This window comes from Argentina silus (assembly GCF_951799395.1).
Source record: "Argentina silus genome assembly, chromosome: Y".
Classification (NCBI taxonomy): Eukaryota; Metazoa; Chordata; class Actinopteri; order Argentiniformes; family Argentinidae; genus Argentina; species Argentina silus.
Window position 1 is genome coordinate 7024670 of NC_139654.1, and position 21518 is coordinate 7046187.

The 21518-nt window shown below is 44.5% G+C and overlaps 2 protein-coding genes across 2 annotated transcripts in view; both read right to left on the bottom strand.

Moving 5' to 3' along the window:
• The window catches only part of LOC310823898 (uncharacterized protein), a 117444-nt gene that overhangs the window by 2081 nt on the left and 93845 nt on the right, over window positions 1–21518 (bottom strand). The gene's annotated exons all lie outside the window — the stretch shown is intronic.
• On the bottom strand, window positions 1798–7580 carry LOC310823646 (E3 ubiquitin/ISG15 ligase TRIM25-like; the record flags this gene model as incomplete). Its single annotated transcript, XM_083696529.1, has 3 exons — window positions 1798–1809; window positions 6560–6655; window positions 7005–7580. 3 exons carry the CDS (start codon window positions 7578–7580, stop codon window positions 1798–1800), a joined length of 684 nt encoding a protein of 227 aa, XP_083552655.1.

A 21518-nucleotide genomic window follows, 5' to 3' on the forward strand; every position in this document is an offset into this window, starting at 1 on the left:
AGATGGAGGGAGAGAGAGGCACGGAGGGAGAGCAAGAGGAGGGAGGGAGGGAGGAAAGGGAGGGAGAGAGCGAGTGAAGGAGGGTGAGAGGTAGGGAGAGAGGGAGAGAGGGTGGGAGGTAGAGGGAGAGAGGGGGGTAGGGAGGGAGAGAGAGAGAGAGGGAGGGAGGGAGGGAGGGAGGGAGAGAGAGAGAGACATGTATCAGTCAAGGGTTGTAAACATGGACAGGTCCCACATTGTTCTGATGGGGGGAAAAGAGAAGGCCTCACTTTGCAGGTTAACCCTTTGGGGACCAGGGGTATTTTATTGATTTTTACATACATTTTTTCTTTCTCAATTTGAAGGCACTTCCATACAAAATAATACCCAAGTGTTTCATATCAATATTTTCAGTACAAACTCAGCTTTCTTGATTGTATCTTGATGTTTACCCCAAAAGCACTGTGTGAAGAGGTAAGTAGGCCTAAACCTGAATATTTCGAATCCGTTTTTCAGAAATGTTTCAAATCCCACGTGAAAACAGACCTTTACCCATGTGGATGAATTGTTTTGGTGCTTGAAATTCATCTATGAAGTCCTGAGCTACACAGAAATGGTATACAATATGAATAAAATACTAGACAGAATATAAAAAAGGACTTCTAATGGATCCTTGTAAACACATCTTCTCTGCTTTCTGTCTCTGTCACTGTCACTGAAATGTTTGTCAATACCGACAATGCCGACAACACGTGTAGCAAAGAAGATGGACGTGCGAATCGACCAATCACCGACGGTAAAAGGCAGTGTCTGAGCGACTCAAGCTATTCTGCTACCAAATTCACCAATTACGCAGGGAGGGCGTGTACCAAGCTGTTCTGAGGCTCATAGCTCCGTCTATGAGTGAGAGGGCATGTCACAGGAGGGCGGAATCGAAAGTTGAGAGTCTACCGATTCAGGGGATATTTAAATCATGTTTCTACGCCGGATTATCACGGAGATATTGATCAAAACATTTTGGAAACCCCTGAAAACGCGGCCGCGTGTAATCAGTAGGGTTAGGGTTAGGGTTACGGGTTGTAGTTGGGGTTGGGGTTAGGATTAGGATTAGAGGTTAGGGTCTGTTGTTGGTTAGGGTTTGGGGTTAGGGTTGATGGTTTAGTATTTGGGTTAGGGTTGGTTTTAGGGGTTAGGGGTTAGTGTTAGGGGGTCGGGTTAGGGTTTAGGGTCTGTTGTTGGCTAGATGTTTTCATTGATGGTTTAGTATTTGGGTTAGGGGTTAGTGTTAGGGGTTTGGGGTTAGGGTTTGTTGTTGGTTGGATGTTTTTATTGATGGTTTAGTATTTGGGTTAGGGGTGAGGGTTAGGCGTTTGGGGCTTAGGGTCTGTTGTTGGTTGGATGTTTTCATTGACAGTTTAGTATTTGGATTAGGGTTAGGGGTTAGTGTTAGGGGTTTGGGGTTAGGGTCTGTTGTTGGTTGGATGTTTTCATTGATGGTTTAGTATTTGGGTTAGGGTTAGTGTTAGGGGTTTGGGGTTAGGGTCTGTTGTTGGTTGGATGTTTTCATTGATGGTTTAGTATTTGGGTTAGGGGTTTGGGGTTAGGGTCTGTTGTTGGTTGGATGTTTTCATTGATGGTTTAGTATTTGGGTTACGGTTAGGGGGTTAGGGTTTAGGGTCTGTTGTTTGTTGTTTGTTGGATGTTTTCATTGATGGTTTAGTATTTGCTTTCGGGTTAGGGGTTAGGGTCTATTGTTGGTTGGATGTTTTCATTGATGGTTTAGTATTTGATAGAATAGATGCTGAATTGTATGTGACTTTAAATGTCCGACTGATGGGGAAACGGAAAGTCATAAAAAGAGGCTTTGACAAGAGGAGGGGAGACAATAGGATTTGCGCCCCCTGGGGGAGTCCAAATGTTTTGGGTGACCTGGGTCTGCGAGGACCATTTAGTCTAAAAGCCCACAAAATGAAATCTAACGTGTTGCAGAGAACCGGTGGATCGACCTTGTTTACAAGAACATTGGCTGGGAATACCCACACTGTGTCCTATCGTCGCGGCCTGCGCACCCTCTCACTCACCACTCTTTCTTCCTCTGTCTTAACCACCCTACCCTCTGTTGAATCCTTCTCTCTTCTATCCACTGACGCAGCTTCCTCCACCCTCCTGTCCTCTCTTTCCTCATCCGTCGACTCTCTGTCCACAGATCTCAAGGCCGGCAAGATCCTCTCCACGCGCTCCCTGGCTGTCTGAAACAAGCTTGTAGAATAGGGCTCCGGGCAGCTGAGAGGAAATGGAGAAAATCTGGCCTTCCTGATGATCTAGACCACTATCTCACTCTCCTCCTCAACTACACCTCATCTGCATCAGCTGCTAAAGCCTTATACTACCATTTCAAAATATAATCCTCTGTCTCTGACCCAAGGAAACTGTTCTCCACATTTTCCTCACTCCTCAACCCTCCTCCTCCCGCTCCTCCCTCCTCTCTGTCTGCCGATGACTTTGTCACCTATTTTGAAAAGAAGGTTGATGACATTAGCAGCTCCTTCCCTCTACCTCTCACCAACAATGCTACCTCTCCTCCGAAACCCACTGTGCAACACCCAGTCTCTGGTTTATCAGATTTCCCCCCCTCTCCCCTGAGGATGTTCTAAAGCTGGTCACATCCAAGCGGCAACCCCAACCCAAAGACCTCTTCACCCCTGCTACCCCACTGTACCAGTTCTCACTTGCAAATGAAATGAATTAAAAATTAATAAAAATAGCCTACTGGCATTACGACTGCCAATGGCCCCTGGTGTGAGCATTGATTACTTTGTCTAATGATGACTGTTGGAAAGATGACTCACTTACTTTAACAAATGTATTGTTGTAAGTCGCTTTGGATAAAGGCGTCTGCTAAATGCCATAAATGTCAAATGTAAATGTAAAAATGTTGGCGTTAGGACGACAGAGATCGGGTGAGATTACGTTAATAAATAAAGATTCCTAATTCCAAAAAAGGAAAGATTGAGGTAGAAAGGATAAGACCTGCAGATGGCCAGAGGTGGATTTGTGAGGGGAGTAAAGAGAAGAGGTTCTTAGAGGTTAAATGGGGGTTAGGGTTAGGGTTAGGGTTAGGGTTAGGGTTAGAGTCAGGGTTAGGGTTGGTTGCTTTTATGACTTGTGAAGAAAAGTCTTTGGATAAACCATCAGCTCTAGTCTTTGGCATTTTTATTTCAAAGTATTTTAACTTTGAATTTAAACTGCCATTAGTTTGTTTTTTAAGGCTGGTGAAGGTTCCTTCTTGTTGGGATTAGAAATTCGCGAGGATTATTTGGTTTGGAGTCGCGTCACGGACGGATCCGTTTTCTATTGAGACTAAGTGGATTAGGGCGGGACTTGGACCTGAGGAGGGAAAAATCCAGTGATTGGTTGGACATTTAGGGAGGGGGCTTTGTGATTGGATATGGACCCTGTTGTGTTTGTTTGCTGAGTTACAGATATTATTTACTGCACTTCTCTGTCTATTAGTTTTCTCCTGATCACCATTCTATTACTAATATATAATGTCAATCATATACAAGGAACAGGGAAGAACAGTAGATCCACATTTTTTGTGACACAATCTTGATAATATTCATTATTGACAGTTACACACACACACACACACACACACACACACACACACACACGTTTACATACACTTGTAAAGAACAGGTATGTCATGGCAGTCTTGAGTCACAAAAAAACTACTGAAAATGTGACAAAATCTGCTGGGTCAAAAATATACATACAGCACCTTGAATTATCAATTTTGGTGATGTAGAAAGTTGTGTCAATCACAAATGCTGTGTGGCATGGCCTCTTAACTTCTTATGAGTGATTATGATTGACTACAGCTGGTGACTTATTTCAGCCCATTTAAATAGGGTTCGTTTGATACACTCATTACACTCAGCCAAAAACGCTACAATGGGAAAGTCTAAGGAGCTCAGCACGGTCTGAAAAAGCGCATCATTGACATGAACAAGTCAGGAAAGTCACATGGAGCCATTTCAAAGCAGCTACAGGTCCCAAGATCAACTGTGCAAACAATTGTTTGTAAGTATAAAATGCATGGCACAGTTGTGTCACTGCCACGATCAGGAAGAAAACGCAAGCTATCACCTGCTGCTGAGAGAAAATTGGTCAGGATGGTCAAGAGTCAACCAAGAACCACCAAAAAGCAGGTCTGCCATGAATTAGAAGCTGCTGTAACACAGGTGTCAGTGTCCACAGTCAAGCGTATTTTACATCGCCATGGACTGAGAGGCTGCCGTGCAAGAAGGAAGCCGTTGCTCCAGAAGCGGCACCTTAAGGCTTGACTGAAGTTTGCTGCTGATCACATGGACAAAGAAAAGGCCTTGAAGACCAGTTCCACTGTTTTGCTGCCAGTGGAACTGGTGCTTTACAGAAAGTAAAGGGAAAACCCTCCAAATTCTTCAGGAAAACCTAAAGCCAGAAGGTTGGGTCTTGGACATAGTTGGGTGTTCCAACAGGACAATGACCCCAAACACACATCAAAAGTGGTAAAGGAATGGCTAAATCAGGCTAGAATTAAGGTCTTAGAATGGCCTTCACAAAGTCCTGACTTTAACCCCATTGAGAACATGTGGAGTGTGCTGAAGAAACAAGTCTGTGTCAGAAAGCCAACGAATTTGAACTGCACGGATTCTGTCAAGAGGAGTGGTCAAAGATTCAACCAGAAGCTTGCTAGAAGCTTGTGGATGGCTACCAAAAGCGTCTAATTGAGGTGAAAATGGCCAAGGGACATTTAATCAAATATTAGCATTGCTGTATGTATATTTTTGACCCAGCAGATTTTGTCACATTTTTAGAAGATCCATAATAAATTCATAAAAGAACCAAACTTCATGAATGTTTTTTGTGACTCAAGACTGCCATGACATACAAGTTCTTTACAAGTGTATGTAAACTTCTGACCACAACTGTAACTGGTCTGAAGTTGAGGTGATGAAAGTTGAGCAAGTAGAGTTTGTAACCCACCTGTAGTTGAGATGTTGGGTTAGGGTTAGGGTTAGGGTTAACCTTAACCTTAACCCTAACCCTAACCCTAACCCTCACCCACCTGTAGTTGAGATGTTGGGCCATTCTCCCTTAAGGAGGTCCTCTAGTTTGTCTCTCAGCTCAGACACAGCATCACTCACACCTCCAAACAACTGAAGAGGACCCTCAATGATGCTGGGGAAGTCTGAACATACACTGGGACTGGAGAGAGACTGATAACTCTGGAGAGAGAGAGACAGAGAGAGAGACTGATAACTCTGGAGAGAGAGAGACAGAGAGAGAGACAGAGAGAGAGACAGAAAGAGAGAGAGAGAGAGAGAGAGAGAGAGAGAGAGAGAGAGAGAGAAAGAGAACAGAGGATGAATGAATAATTGAACAGTAATCTTGTTTCAGTATTGCAGATGGAGGGTCAGTGTGGTTACCTGGAGGAAATGGATGGGATCCTCTGTGTGTGAAAGCTGCTCCAGCTCAGCGTCTCTCCTCCTCAGCTCAGCTATCTCCTGCTCCAGCTTCTCCACCAGTTCTTCAGCCTGACTCACTGCTGCCTCCTGCTGGGCTCTGATCAGCTGCTTCACCTCAGACAACCTTCTCTCAATGGAGCGGATCAGCTCCGTGAAGATCCTCTCACTGTCCTCCACTGCTGTCTGTGCAGAGCGCTGTTAGGACACACACACACACACACACAAACGTCTTAAGGCAATTGAATCTTATCAGACAGGAAAAAGCCCTGGTTTTGATGGCATACCAGTAGAAGTATATGAAACTTTTGTTGAGATACTGAAACATCCATTACTGGCAGGAGAAGTTCCTCCAAAAACAACAAACTATCTGACACACAACAAGAGGGTCTGATCTCGCTATCACTGGTCAGTATAAAGACCCAGTCTATTTAAGGACGGGCCTCTCCCTAAAAGCTTCAATCATTCAAAAACTATACTATACTTTACCAAACTGGTTGTGTAGCAGATTACTAAAAGAAGCTCACCCTCGATTTAAAAAAGGCCTGTTGGCCTTCATTCAGATCACAACATCTCAGTTTTAGGATGTTGAAAATGAAATACTCTACAAAGTACCACCCTTGTTAAAACAAGGCATACAAAGCTGGTTACAATTTCAATGTTATCCTCCAGAACAATCAGATCAAATATTACAGCAAACAATCAGATTAAATTCAAATATACTATTTACTAATAGTGTGTGTGTGGATGGAGTTGATATATCTTAACACGTACAACATGAAAAACACCAAATGAACCATAATGGACATCAATGACCATGTAAAATAATAAATAAATGAATAAATAATAATAACATAAATAGGTACCTAGTAGATGGAATATATTTGTAATAACTATTAAAATGAATAAAACAAACAAAGTACTTAAGTCCTCTGATGATGGGGGGTAGTGACTGGGCAAAAAGAAGAAAAGAAAGAAAACACACACACACTCACACACACACACACACACACACACACACACACACACACACACACACACACACACACACACACACACACACACACACTCACTGTGAGAGACTCCACAGCCTGTTTGGTCTCCTTCAGTTGCTTCTCTCTCTTCTGGACTCTCTGCTGGACTTCCTGCTGACTCATCCCCAGCTGACGCTGTAGACACACACACATTGTTACTGTATACTACACACTGTTATGATTCCAGAAGAGAGAGAAGCACTGTTACACTGTTATGAGTCATTGTACCTGTTAAAACTTGTCTGATAAGAACCAGATTGTAAAACAACAAACACCAACAACCTTATCCCTCTCCATACACAAACACAGTCATGTGGAAGAGACTTTGGATCTCTGGAAATTTCATTCAATCAGTCAGTGACATTTACTTTTAGATGTTTTACAGACAGAGTCACCAACTAGTAGCTCTGGTTCTTACTTATTACTCATAGTTGTCCTGTATGTGATATTCAGAGTAATACCAGTCTGAAGCTCTTCTTCTTACCTGTTTCTCCGTCCTTTCTGCTGCAGCTGTGACTGTGTCATGGCCTTTATGTTCATCCATGGAACACAGATAACAGATACACTGCTGGTCAGTACGGCAGAACATCTTCATCACTTCATCATGACGAGAGCAGATCTTCTCCTGCAGTTGTGTGGAGGCGTTGACCAGCTTGTGCTTCTTAAAGGCAGGAGATTCATCGTGAGGCTGGAGGTGAGTCTCACAGTAAGAGGCCAGACACACCAGACAGGACTTGAGGGCTTTCTGCTTTCTCCCAGTGCAGACATCACACGCCACATCTCCAAGTCCAGCAGAACAGTGAGCAGGAGGATCAGCTTGGAGTCTTCTCTTCTTCAGATTCTCCACTAATTCAGCCAACAGAGTGTTTTTCTGTAAAAGAGGCCTTGTGATGAAGGTCTGTCTGCATTGGGGGCAGCTGTAGACCCCCTTCTGATCATCCTGATCCCAGCAGCCCTTAATACAGCCCATACAGTAGCTGTGTCCACAGGGAATAGCCACCGGATCCTTCAGTAGATCCAGACAGATCGGACAGCTAAAAGAGTCCATGCTCTCTGCCATTTTGCTGCACACACGACCAGACTGAGCAGCAGAGTGTCAGAGATACTGTAAGTTTTGTTTTCCTAGAAGTGCTTGTGGGCGGGAACACTTCCTTGTTCTGTGTCTCTGTAACTGTCAGGGGAGTGGTGTGTGTGTGTGTGTGACTGAGCAGCGTCGAGTGTCAGAGACACTGTAAGTTTTGTTTTCCTAGAAGTGCTTGTGGGCGGAACACTTCCTTGTTCTGTGTCTCTGCAACTGTCGGGGGAGTGGTGTGTGTGTGTGTGTGTGTGTGTGTGTGTGTGTGTGTGTGTGTGTGTGTGTGTGTGTGTGTGAGAGAGAGTAATGCTCCACCCTACATTCCTCTCAGCTCCCTCCCACACACACCACATCAGGTTGCAATCATTTCAGTGACAGTGACATGCGCGCGACGCATGCGCGCCGCCATCTTGGTTTTGATATCCAGTGGAGTATGTTCCATGCTAACGTAGTAGGGTTATCCAATGGAGTAGGCTGCATGCTAACGTTGCATTCATAGCCGGTGGAGTATGCTAAATGCTATTGTTGTATTCTTATCCAGTGAAGTAGGCTACATGCTAATATTAGCACTGCATCGCGCGCATGTCACTGAAATGTTTGTCAATACCGACAACACGTGTGGCGAAGAAGACGGACGTGCGAATCGACCAATCAAAAGGCAGCGTCTGAGCGACTCAACCTAGCCTGCTACCAAATCCACCAATCACGCAGGGAGGGCGTGTACCAAGATGGCGGTGCGCATACATCGCGAAGCCCGCTGTCTCGCTGAATTAGTGGCTATTTCCTTGTTTATTTCAAGTATTCTCGCTAAAAACAGTTTAGCGTCCATATCGTACAGCCGACGACAACTTCTGGACATCGGTTCCGGCATTCCAGACATCTTTTATCGACGCAATACCCTGAGATTAGAGCAGAACAGCGGGACCAGCTGACTCCGCTACACCGACCGGGATGGAAAACCCAGCCGAGGGAGCCGAGGTGGGCTGAGAGCTCGGCTCAAGATAACATCCACATTGACTCTCACTACCTCGTCTTTTCTCCTCACCGATGTTCCTTCCCTGGATGAGACAAGATGGATGAACTGCGGCTGCGGATCCCCCCCCCCCCCCCCCCACACACACACACACACACACACACACACACACACACACACACATGGATGACGGACTGCAACATGATGGTTCTCACGGAAACCTGGCCCAACAGCGAGGTGTGGTGGGAGGGGGGGGCTGCTCTGTCTTCACTCTCTGAATATGTTTGCCCTCCTCAAATCTTGACCCACCTGGCCTTAGATCAGCTCATGGGACTCCACAATACTGCACTAACCCAATAGCTATCAAATACATTATACCAGATGTAGAAATCCAGTCACGACAAATGCATCCATGGTTGCTTGCTCCCCTGTTGAGAGCAACTATAACTCTCACTTATGCATTCTTATCATAATGCACCACAGTGATCTTTTGGCTGCATGTAGCTGCTCTCTGCTGGACTGGGGAGTTCACCCTGTCAACTACAGACACTGAGGTGAGGTCTCAGACTATTCTTGTTGTCAGACACGTCATTACTAAGTGTCTGTTACATTATCAATGATACTCTTGTTGCTCTGCAAGGCTCAATGATTGAGACAGACAATGTCCATTATCTTCCAATCAATTCCTATATCATGGTTGTGTGTGTGTGTGTGTGTGTCTGTGTCTGTGTCTGTGTCTGTGTGTGTGTGTGTGTGTGTGTGTGTGGTGTGGTGTGGTGGGCACTCTCTCAATAACCTTTCTTTCCTCAATTCCTCATCAATCTGGCCTGAGATCAGCTGATGGGGCTACACAACCCAATAGCAATCAAATATACCAGACTGAGAAATACATTGACTACAAACATGCCTGTGATTGGCTTGAATCATGAATTCTTATCATAATGCACCACAGTGATCGTTTGGCAACATGTATTTATTTGTATTCCTCATTCAGGCTGAATGGGTGTCACCTCACAGAGAGATGCTGTGAAGCGTTGGCCTCAGCTCTCAGCTCAGACTCCTGCCACCTGAGAGAGCTGGACCTCAGTCATAATGATCTAGGTGACGTGGGGGTGAAGGTGCTCTCTGCTGGACTGGGGAGTCCACACTGTCAACTACAGACACTGAGGTGAGATATGAGACTATTCTTGTTGTCAGACACATCATTCCTAAGTGTGTGTTACATTATCATTCTATGGAATCAATGATACTTGCACAGAAAAGGTCAATAATTGAGACAGACAATGTACATTATCTTCCAATCAATTACTATAGTTTGTGCATGTGTGTGTGTGTGTGTGTGTGTGGTGTGTGTGTGTGTGTGTGTGTGTGTGTGTGTGTGTGTGTGTGTGTGTGTGTGTGTGTGTGTGTGTGTGTGTGTGTGAGGTGCGTGTGTGTGTGAGGTGCGAGGGGGGGCTGCTCTGTCTGCACGCTCTGTGATCGTTTGGCTGCATGTATTTATTTGTATTCCTCATTCATATGTGGCCTTTCAACTGCCAAATGAAGAGGATTTAAAGCTGCGCATGTACATTAGAGAGGAATAATCAGATTCTTGATATCAGATGGAGTGACACTATTTCCCCAGGTTGTCATTCTGTGGAGTCCCAGAGGAAGGCTGTGTTTCTCTGGCTTCAGCTCTGAGGTCTAAGCCCTCCCACCTGAGAGAGCTGGACCTCAGCTACAATCACCCAGGAGACTCAGGACTGGCGCTGCTGTCTGCTGTACAGAAAGATCCACTCTGTAAACTACAGACACTCAGGTAAAGGCTGAATATGTGGCTGGACGTATCAATGAGATTAATGCACTGTATCTATTTTCCACATGATTGTGAGTGTTTCATTCAACCTCTGTGTGTTCTTCTGTGGTTGATATAGTGTGGACCATGGTGGGGAGTGCAGGCTCAAACCTGGGCTGATCAAATGTAAGTCACCAACGCTGTAGAGAATAGGACTGTGATATTACTCAAGAACCAGGGTACAGCAGAGTTCAAACAGAGCACCAGTATTGTATTCATTTGTAAATCTAAAATATTAGTAAATGTGAATTAGTTGTATTTTGTGAAAAAAAGAATGTTACCATAACAAAATCACATTGTGAATATTGTAAGTTATTCAATTGTATTGATTTGATGATTATTTTTGGCCTTTCAATCAGATGCCTGTGATCTCACACTGGACCCAAACACACTATACAGAAACCTCTCTCTGTCTGAGGAGAACAGAAAGGTGACACGGGGGAATGAGAAGCAGCCGTATCCTGATCACCCAGAGAGATTTGACTACTGGGACCAGGTGCTGTGTAGAGAGGGTCTGACTGGGCGCCATTACTGGGAGGTAGAGTGGAGTGGGAGAGAGGCTGGTATAGGAGTGACATATAAAGGAATCAGTAGGAGAGGTGGGGGTCATGACTGTGTGTTGGGATACAATTACAAGTCCTGGAGTCTGTTCTGCTCTGGTAACAGTTACTCCGCCTGGCACAATAATAAGAAGACTGTCATACCTGTCCCCTCCTCTGGCTCCCACAGAGTAGGAGTGTATCTGGACTGGCCGGCCGGCACTCTGTCCTTCTACAGCGTCTCCTCTGACACACGGACCCTCCTGCACACATTCCACTCCACATTCACTGAGCCCCTCTACCCAGGGTTTAGGGTTTGGGGCTATGGCTGTTCAGTGACCCTGTGTAAACTAGTCTCAGGGAGATCACACTGAACACCAAAGGCTCAAAGATGACGGATCATATATATATATACATTATTAAATTAAATAAAATGCATCTGATAGTAAAATAGACTGTAATTGATAGGAAATAGGTTCAGCAATTGAGCGACAAAAAAACAGAAGCTTACATGTTTTTTTGTTTTTTTTATGGAAATGCAACTGACAGTGAAACAATCCAGATGAATGATTCAATGATCAAATCAGACTGATGATGAACTCTGAGAATAACACAGGAGAGAGTGTCTGTATGTATATAAGAGTTGGTTAGATTGGGTGTTTGAGTTGTGATGCTGGATCACGTTGCTGTGTGTAAGATAGCAGGGAGTGGATGTGAAGACAGCTCTCCTTCTCTGTCAGTACAACATGGACATGTTCTGTAATTCACTTTCCATAGATTCCTTCACCTGTCTATCTATCCAACGTACATGTTGTTCCTTCTCCTGTGTGTGTGTGTGTGTGTGTGTGTGTGTGTACGTAAGAGTTGGTTAAATCGGGTGTTTGAGTTGTGTCACCCAGGGTGAGTCTAGTACGTCCTTTCCCCGGCCTGAACACCATTCCCAACGTTTCCCAGTTAAGCACGGCAGGATCGGCCCGAGGTTTGAGAGCAACCTTGGTGAATCACCACGACACGGCAAGAGAAAGAGAAAAAGCTTAGCAGCCGGGGGCCCGACCTGACGAGGGACACCGCGGCTGAGGATGTTCCTGAAACACATTTTATCTTCCATCTATCCCTCAAATAGGTGCAACTGCATAACTGCTTATGAATGATAAGTTGATTCAAATATGTGCGACCGCATAACTGCTTAAGAGGAACTAGAGTGTGAGTGTATGATCCCGTGTCAACATGTCTGCTTAGGCCTCATTGTGATGACGGCATGCTACCAATGAAAGTACTAAGAATATAAGAATACCAATGTTTGATTGTTTAATCTTACTCAGGGATGATTACTGATGTATGATACTATATTACTGACGTTTATTTTGATGATACAGAGTTTTATTATTGCATAAAAGGGGATATTATATAGGGCCTACGGGGTGAAGTAGGTCAGGTGGTGGGAATCCCCAACAAAAAGTACTACTGTGTCCATAATCAAGTATGAGAATGATAACAATGATTAAGTGTAACAATGTGAAGTATAGAGTGATTTACTGGTTTTGATCTATGATATTTGATCGCTATACTGTATTACTGTTTGGATGTATTGTATTGATGTTGATGAGGTTTTGTAACACTGAGAGTTGAGGGACAGAGAAAGTTCCTGAAAAGGACTTCTCCAAAAGCACTTCCTTATTTACTTTAGAAGGAAGCTACTTAGCTACTAGCTTAGCTTAGCCACGGTTCTAGCTAATCGCTCGAAGGGTTAAACACCGCTCTGTTTGTAGACAAAGAAGATGTGAGGAATCTTGGCTCTGTTAGTAAACAAAGACGATGTCATATGGGAGGAGTTTTGGATCAAAAGCAGAGTATAAAAAGAGCTCCCCGGAGCAGCGCAGCAGTCATTCCCCGCTGAGGAGCGTTAAAACCTGTAGAACCGGAGCAGGACGGAGCGTGTTGGATACCTCACCCCGGGGTGGAACTGGAGCTCTCATAGTCTGGTGCCCGAGAAGTTCTCCGTGGCCGGAGTTCACACTCTGATCAAATCTTGACTAACGGACTCGCCACTGCATTGCAACAGAGGACCTGGCGGACCTTTCTTTGAGGAAGAACGGACTTAGAGGAAAAGCTGAGACCGGTAGAGCAGTTTCAGGGGGCAAAGCTGAGACCCGTAGAGCAGTTTTAGGGGGCAAAGCTGAGACACTCTGCGGGAATCAGAGTCCCTCGGCCAGGGGAGCATAACACCGGCTCTTTACCACAGCCGTGGCGGAAAGAGGAACCGGCTTCACTCGACAGAGAGGAACTGGGACATCTCTAAATTTCACAGACAAGTAGATCAGGCAGAGTAGGGATAGAGGTAGAGATTTTATTCTTTTCTAATTTTTATCATTTTTATATTTTCATCATTTTAATATTTTAATACTCTGTCTGTAACCCATTTTTATGATAACTTAGCTATGCTGTAATGCTTTAAGCCATTATTAAACAATCTACCCTGCATTTAAAGTAACAGTTTTCTAAACTCAATTTTTTTAAATGTTATTTTTATTGAACTATTCCATTCATCAAAAGTATTTTTACCTCCTCCTGGTGACATAAAAGGTTATAGATTACTGTGCATATTTCATCATAGGATCTGAATGGTTATATCTAGCCCATCATTACCTGCTTTGGGTAAATTGTACTTACCGATAAACACCTTTCCGCAACCACACCAACTTGCACTCATATAAGATTAGAGCAGTCGTTAACCATAGAGGTTACCCACTTCTGTGTACGGTTTTCGGGGGAGTTTTCAGTTCAACTGAAGTGGGTAAAGGAAGTCAATGGAGGAACTATGGGACGTAGACTGTTAACAGCGGAGTGAGTCTAATCCACACCAACCTACACAGGACCTGTTAGGAAGTAGCTTACAGGGTAAGACCCTGCAGGCTGAGGTCCATACCTGTTAGACAGAGGGTTGGTCCGGGGTCCTGTACAGGGCCTGACTGCCGGGAGACAGTAGTTGAATCACTAGTAGTTGAATCACTAGTAGTTGAATCACTAGCAGTTGAATCACTAGTAGTTGAATCACTAGCAGTTGAATCATCACTAGCAGTTGAATCACTAGTAGTTGAATCATCACTAGTAGTTGAATCATCACTAGTAGTTGAATCACTAGTAGTTGAATCATCACTAGTAGTCGAATCACGAGTAGTTGAATCACAACACAGCAAAATCGACAGACTCAAATTAAAGAGTTAATTTCAACACTTTTAAAGTGTCCGGAGGGGTCAACTCCCCACAGAGTGAATTTAACACTTTTGAAAGTGTTGCCATGTTTACACTATAATAGAGTTAATATCAACTCTTTCTATAGTTGACATTTAACACTGCTAAACACTTACCAGTGTTAAATTTGTTCAACACCAGTGCTTAGTGTTAGAAATTAACATTATAATTGAGGTAATATCAACTCTTTCTATAGTTGAAATTTAACAATGCTTAACACTTACCAGTGTTACATGTTTTCAACTCCAGTGCTTAGTGTTAGAAATTAACTCTCTCAGTGTGATTTGTTATATATATGTATAAAACTATAAAAGGAGTTGCCTCATTAACACTATAAAGTGAAAATATGCTACTTTACAATTAAAATAAAACATTTAAATATTTAAATAATTCGTAATAAACCAATTAAAAATAAGAATGACATACAAGTTGATTGCTTTATAAAAAACATTTTTTATTTTGTTATCATCCAGATCTTGATGGCAGATAAATGGCAGACAAAACAAAAACAATTTAAATGTACACGTTACACGTCATCGACGCAGATAACAGAAAACTCATCCATTTGGTCTTCTATACAGTAGGCATTAAAGTGGGCATCATAGTACATTGTTTCTACATTACAGGCTATTATGAAAGCACCCTCTTCGTATATAATAATATCACAGATCTTTTTGAAAGCAGGGAGATCATCGGTACATCCAGTGCATATGAACAAATCAACCTGGTACTCAGTACCATCATTTCTGACCCAGTTGGTGCTTGAAACACTTGAACATGCTTCTAAATATAATGTCTGACTAAGTTCTTCCCCACCTTGCAAGGTGCTGATTGTTTTTGATGTTGTAGGACCAAATTCAAATACAATAATTAAATAAAATCTAAAACAATAATTTTTAAATTGAAACACCAGTTGGCGCTGATGCTGCTTCACCAATGATTTGGTGAGATATTTTAAATCTTTACCACATCTTTTGAAAAATGTGTGTTTGGCTTCAAATCGCATGCACCACATATGGATAAGAGGGCCAATTTTTTGCATGCATCTCGGATAGTGTATCATCAAATGGTGCTTGGGGATCAACTTCTTGTCGGGAAACAATGCTTTGAACAGAGTATGGTGATCACAGATCAGATGTTTCAAGTAAGATATCATCCCATCAGTTATGGTGTAGGAAAACACTATATTGACTATCTGTATTAGAAGCAGAAGAAAGTTCCAGTGACCTTTCAATGACATCACCCAATATAAGTGGAATGTTGCGCAGAAGACACCATGACTGGACGGCATTCTGACCCAGGTGTTTGCTCTTATCATCCATCTTTAACCCACTTGGTTTGTTTTTATGTTCTGTGTAACCGTAATTAAAGCTCTGTATCCTGTCTGACAATGAGTTCAAAGAGACATAGCCCTGTTTAACAAGGTACTCAAAAACCAGCTTAAGTTCATACTGTACCACACCCTCTAGCAAATCATGCATTATATCAACAGCATAGTTATCAGTGTTATGGAAATACTCTAATGAATTGAGCACACATGACTTTTTAACACCATATAATGACCGAAGTTCAGGATTTTCATTTAGTGCCCTACAATGTTCAGTATGACCCTCTTTGGAACGGAAAATTAACCCAGGATGATTCTCAGTAAATACAGATTGCACTTCTTCCTTACTCATTAAACAAAACCTACAAAAATGTGTTGCACTGAAAGATTCCACAAACCCCAACAAGCTATTTAAAGCCAGAATATCTCCTGTTACTTGAATTACTGAGCCAAACAATGGTTGTTCAAAACAAGGAAACTGTATTCCATCGGTTTCTACGATTTTCAGGTCATCAATAAGAGGCTTTAGTATCACATCAAAACCATATGTCTTCAGATCTTCAGTGTAGAATAGAGCTGCAAGATGTAAATTCATCAGTACTGAGTTACAGTTGGGTGGAAGATTTTTTAGAGTAAAATAGACACCCCCAATTTTGTGTATCACCTTCTTGGAACCTAGAGGGTTAGCAGTTTCAAAATCGTCGTAATTAAGTAGAATCTGTAAAGCATGCTTTTGCTGTGAGAACAGGGCATGGTTTTTGGAAATATGACCCATCATTGATGTCTTTGTAAATACAATTTTCACTTTGTTTGTCCTGTAAAAAGCTCTCTCTTACTTGGCTGTTTTTGAATATGGATTTGAGTGTACCCAGAATCAGCACATACATGCACTTGTTTGTTACCGGAACCTGATTGTAGACATCTGTAGTTCTATCTACATGTGTGTAGGGACCGCTGGCAAGCTGCTGCCGCGCCTCCCCGTCGTTCTCACTATTATCACTATTTTTGATGCTTCAAATCGATCCATCAAGTTTGTCTGTCATGAATGTTGGACTTAAAGTCCCTCTGCTCAATTCGGCTTCCTCGATTCGTCACTCTGCGACACCAAAACATCGGTCTCTACCTGTCTACTGCTACTGCCTCGTCACGCGTTAGCCGGAGGCTAGCTTCGCCGGTACAGGGCTCACCTGTCGGGACTCCCGTGGCTCCTCTCCGCACTCTGTGGCTGGATAGCCTGCTCTGGTGTGCCCCACGAAGCACGCCCGTTCGGACCGGTCCGCTGCCACACTGCCAGCACTCTCGGACGTTTACCTGCGACCGCGGATTGCTGTCACCGCGGAGGACGCCGCCTACCCGACCGTGTTCACCTGCCGGCCGGCTAGCCGTCTCCAGTGAAGCTCGCCATCACCTGGACCACCCACCACTGGATTACGTCGTTGCCGATCTCACACCATGTGGATCTTTAATTTGTTTCTCTGGATTGCGCTCTGTCTGACTCTCACGAGCGCATCTCTGCCACTCCAGTACTCGGTAACGGAGTTGTTACGTCTCCGGACCTTCTCAAGGATCCCCCCTCCTCAGCTTGCATCCCACCATTACATCCTCAAACGACCAAGGTACATCCACCGTGGCTCTGGACGGAACTTTCAGTACACCCAACACAACAGCAACGTAAATATCCGCTCCTTCTGGTCCACTGGGCCCCGCCCCCCTCCTCACACTGCCCGTTCTGCCAGTCCTGTCAATCACAGTGTACTGTCCCCCCTGCTTAAAGCAACCTCCTACACTCCACTCACCTGTCTGAAACTCTGTTTATTGAACACCAGATCCCTCAGTAACAAGGCTCTTCTGATCACTGACTTTATTGTTGACCACAACCTGGACATTCTCTGCCTCACTGAAACCTGGCAACAGCCAAATGACTTCTCCCATCTTAATGAGGCCGTCCCACCAGGATATTCTTTTTTTAGTAAACCCCGTGTTACTGGGAGAGGGGGTGGCCTCGCTCTTCTTCACCGTGAGAACATCAAAGTCACTGCCGTCACAGTCCCCCATCACTCGTCTTTTGAATGTCTAGCTGTAAAACTCACAGGCCCCAAACCCACCTTCATTGTTACAATCTACAGACCACCAAAACCCTCTGCTGTTTTCCTCAACGAATTCTCATCACTACTTACAGCCGTATGCGCAATGTCCCCCACTGTGATCCTCCTCGGTGATTTCAACATCCACGTTGACAACCCATCCTGTACCTTTGCTAACGACTTCACATCACTCCTGGACTGTCTTGGTATCACACAACACGTCAACCTCCCAACCCACAACAATGGTCACATACTGGATTTAATCTGCTGTACTGACATCACTCCCACCAACCTTGATGTCACTGATTTCCCCATCTCCGACCACAAAGCTGTACTTTTTGACATTCACACCCAACTACACAAAGTCAAGGAACAACGGACCATCTCCTTCAGAAACATCAAACATATCAACACCACAGACCTCTCCACCCTGATCAGCTCCTACCCCAACCCTCCCCCAGCATCCTCCTCAGCTGACCTGGTGACTCACTATAACAACTGCCTCTCCTCTTCCCTCACCACCCTGGCTCCCCTGAAAACCCGTTCAGTCTCATTCACTCACACTGCTCCCTGGTTCACCCCTGAACTTCGCCAGCTCAAAACCACTGGCCGTCGACTGGAGCGACTCTACAAAAAGACTGGACTCACTGTACACAGCCAAATGTACTCAGACCACCTCCATCACTACAAGAATGCCCTCACCACTGCCAAATCCTCATACTATTCCAACCTCATCAACACTGGTTCAGGTAACAACAGAGTCCTCTTCTCAACAGTAAGTCACTTACTTCAGCCTCCTAAAACCCTCCCTCCAGACATTTCCACCAATCAGTGCACTGCCTTTCTGGACTTCTTCAGCTCTAAGATCAACACTATTCATCAACAACTGGCCTCATCTTGCATCTCAAACGATCCGCCCTGGATGATCACCACTGGCCAACCTTTCATCAGCCCCCTCTCTGACTTCACCCCAGTATCAGAACACACCGTCACAGAACTCATCCACAAAGCCAAAACCACCACCTGTCAGCTCGACCCTCTTCCCACCTCCCTTGTCAAAGCATGTCTGCCGTCCATCTCCCCCATGATCACCAACATAATTAACTCATCCCTCTCTACGGGTACTGTACCCCCCACTCTCAAACTGGCTGCCATTACACCCATCCTGAAAAAACCTGGTGCTGACCCAGCCGACCTCAACCATTATCGGCCCATCTCCAACCTCCCCTTCATCTCCAAAACACTTGAAAGGGCGGGTGCCGCACAACTACAGTCCCACCTTGACACAAACAATCTCCACGACCCCTTCCAATCTGGCTTCCGTCCAAAACATAGCACTGAAACAGCCCTAGTCAAAATCACCAACGACCTCCTCCGTGCAGCTGACTCCGGACTACTCACCATTCTCATCCTCCTCGATCTCAGCGCAGCTTTCGATACCATCTCCCACCCTCTGCTCCTGGACCGCCTGGCTGGCATTGGGATCACTGGTGCTGCACTGTCCTGGTTCACGTCATACCTCACTGACCGCCAACAATTCGTTCAACTAAGCAACCACAAGTCTGGGTGTTCGGGTGTTTCACTGGGTGTCCCCCAGGGGTCAGTCTTGGGTCCACTCCTGTTCACCATTTACCTCCTCCCCCTGGGCACACTCCTCCGTCACCATGGGGTCCATTTTCACTGCTACGCTGATGACACACAGGTCTACATCTCCTCCAAACCCACTGCCGCCATCCCTCCCACTTCCCTCATCACCTGCCTGGAAGACATCCGGAGCTGGATGAGCAGGAACTTCCTGAAACTTAACGGCGACAAAACTGAGGTACTGCTCATCGGCTCCAAATCCACCCTCACCAAATCACAACACACCCCAGCTCCACCCATCATCATCGATGGATTCCCCGTACCCTTCTCCCCCCAAGTCAAGAGCCTCGGCGTCATCTTGGACAACACCTTGTCATTTACTTCCCACATTCAGAACATCACCCGGACTGCATTCTTCCACCTCCGCAACATCTCCAGACTCCGTCCATCACTGACTCAATCCAGCACTGAAATCCTGGTCAACTCACTTGTCATACCACGCATCGACTACTGTAATGCCCTCCTTACCGGACTCCCCACCAAACTCATCAACAGACTGCAGATCATTCAGAACTCGGCCGCCCGGATCATCACCCGCACTAAATCATCTGACCACATCACCCCTGTCCTCATCCAACTTCACTGGCTCCCGGTACATTACCGCATCCAGTACAAAAACCTTCTCCTCACCTACAAATCCCTCCACAATCTAGCCCCCACTTACCTCCGTGACCTCCTCCATGAATACACTCCCTCCCGCTCCCTTCGCTCAACCTCTGCTGGACTGCTAACCATCCCCACGTCACGCCTCAGCACCATGGGTGCCCGAGCCTTCAGCTGCTCAGCACCCAAGCTCTGGAATTCTCTCCCCCCACACATAAGACAGTCAGACTCCATCACAACATTCAAGTCCCAACTCAAAACCCACCTTTTCAAACTGGCATACTACCCATAAATTGGACACTCTGCACTTCACTTGTTTTTGTCTTGATGTGTTGTTTGTTTTGTTTTTAAATGATTGATGTCATGCTCTTGCTTTTGCTTCTTTTCTGTAAGGTGACCTTGGGTGACCTGAAAGGCGCCTCCAAATAAAATGCATTATTATTTATTATTATTATTACTGTATGAACTAGCTACAGTCCCAATGATACATTATATGAACTAGCGACAGTAGTAGTTCATACAGTAGCAGTGTGACTGACTGTTGCTAGAACTGTCTACAATCATATGACTACTGTATGAACTAGCTACAGTCAATCACACTGCTACTGTATGAACTAGCTACAGTACCAATGATACACTATATTAACTAGCTAAAGTCAATCACAATGTTACAATATGGACTAGCTACAGTCAACCACACTGCTACTGTATGAACTAGCTACAGTCAATCACACTGCTACTGTATGAACTAGCTACAGTCAATCACACTGCTACTTTATAAACTAGCTACTGTCCCAATGCTACACTATATGAACTAGCTACAGACAATCACAATGCTACCGTATGAACTAGCTACAGTCAATCACACTTCTGCTGTATGAACTAGCTACAGTCAATCACACTGCTACTATATGAACTAGCTAAAGTCAACCACACTGCTACTGTATGAACTACCTACAGTCAATCACACTTCTACTGTATGAACTAGCTACAGTCAATCACAATGTTACTTTATGAACTAGCGACAGTCAATCACACTGCTACTGTATGAATTAGCTACAGTCCCAATGCTACTGTATGAACTAGCTACAGTCAATCACACTGCTACTGTATGAACTAGCGACAGTCAATCACACTGCTACTGTATGAACTAGCTACAGTCAATCACACTGCTACTGTATGAACTAGCGACAGTCAATCACACTGCTACTGTATGAACTAGCTACAGTCAATCACACTGCTACTGTATAAACTAGCTACAGTCAATCACACTGCTACTGTATGAATTAGCTACAGTCCCAATGCTACTGTATGAACTAGCTACAGTCAATCACACTGCTACTGTATGAACCAGCTACAGTCAATCACACTTCTGCTGTATGAACTAGCTACAGTCAATCACACTTCTACTGTATGAACTAGCTACAGTCAATCACAATGTTACTTTATGAACTAGCGACAGTCAATCACACTGCTACTGTATGAATTAGCTACAGTCCCAATGCTACTGTATGAACTAGCTACAGTCAATCACACTGCTATTGTATGAACTAGCGACAGTCAATCACACTGCTACTGTATGAATTAGCTACAGTCCCAATGCTACTGTATGAACTAGCTACAGTCAATCACACTGCTACTGTATGAACTAGCTATAGTCAATCACA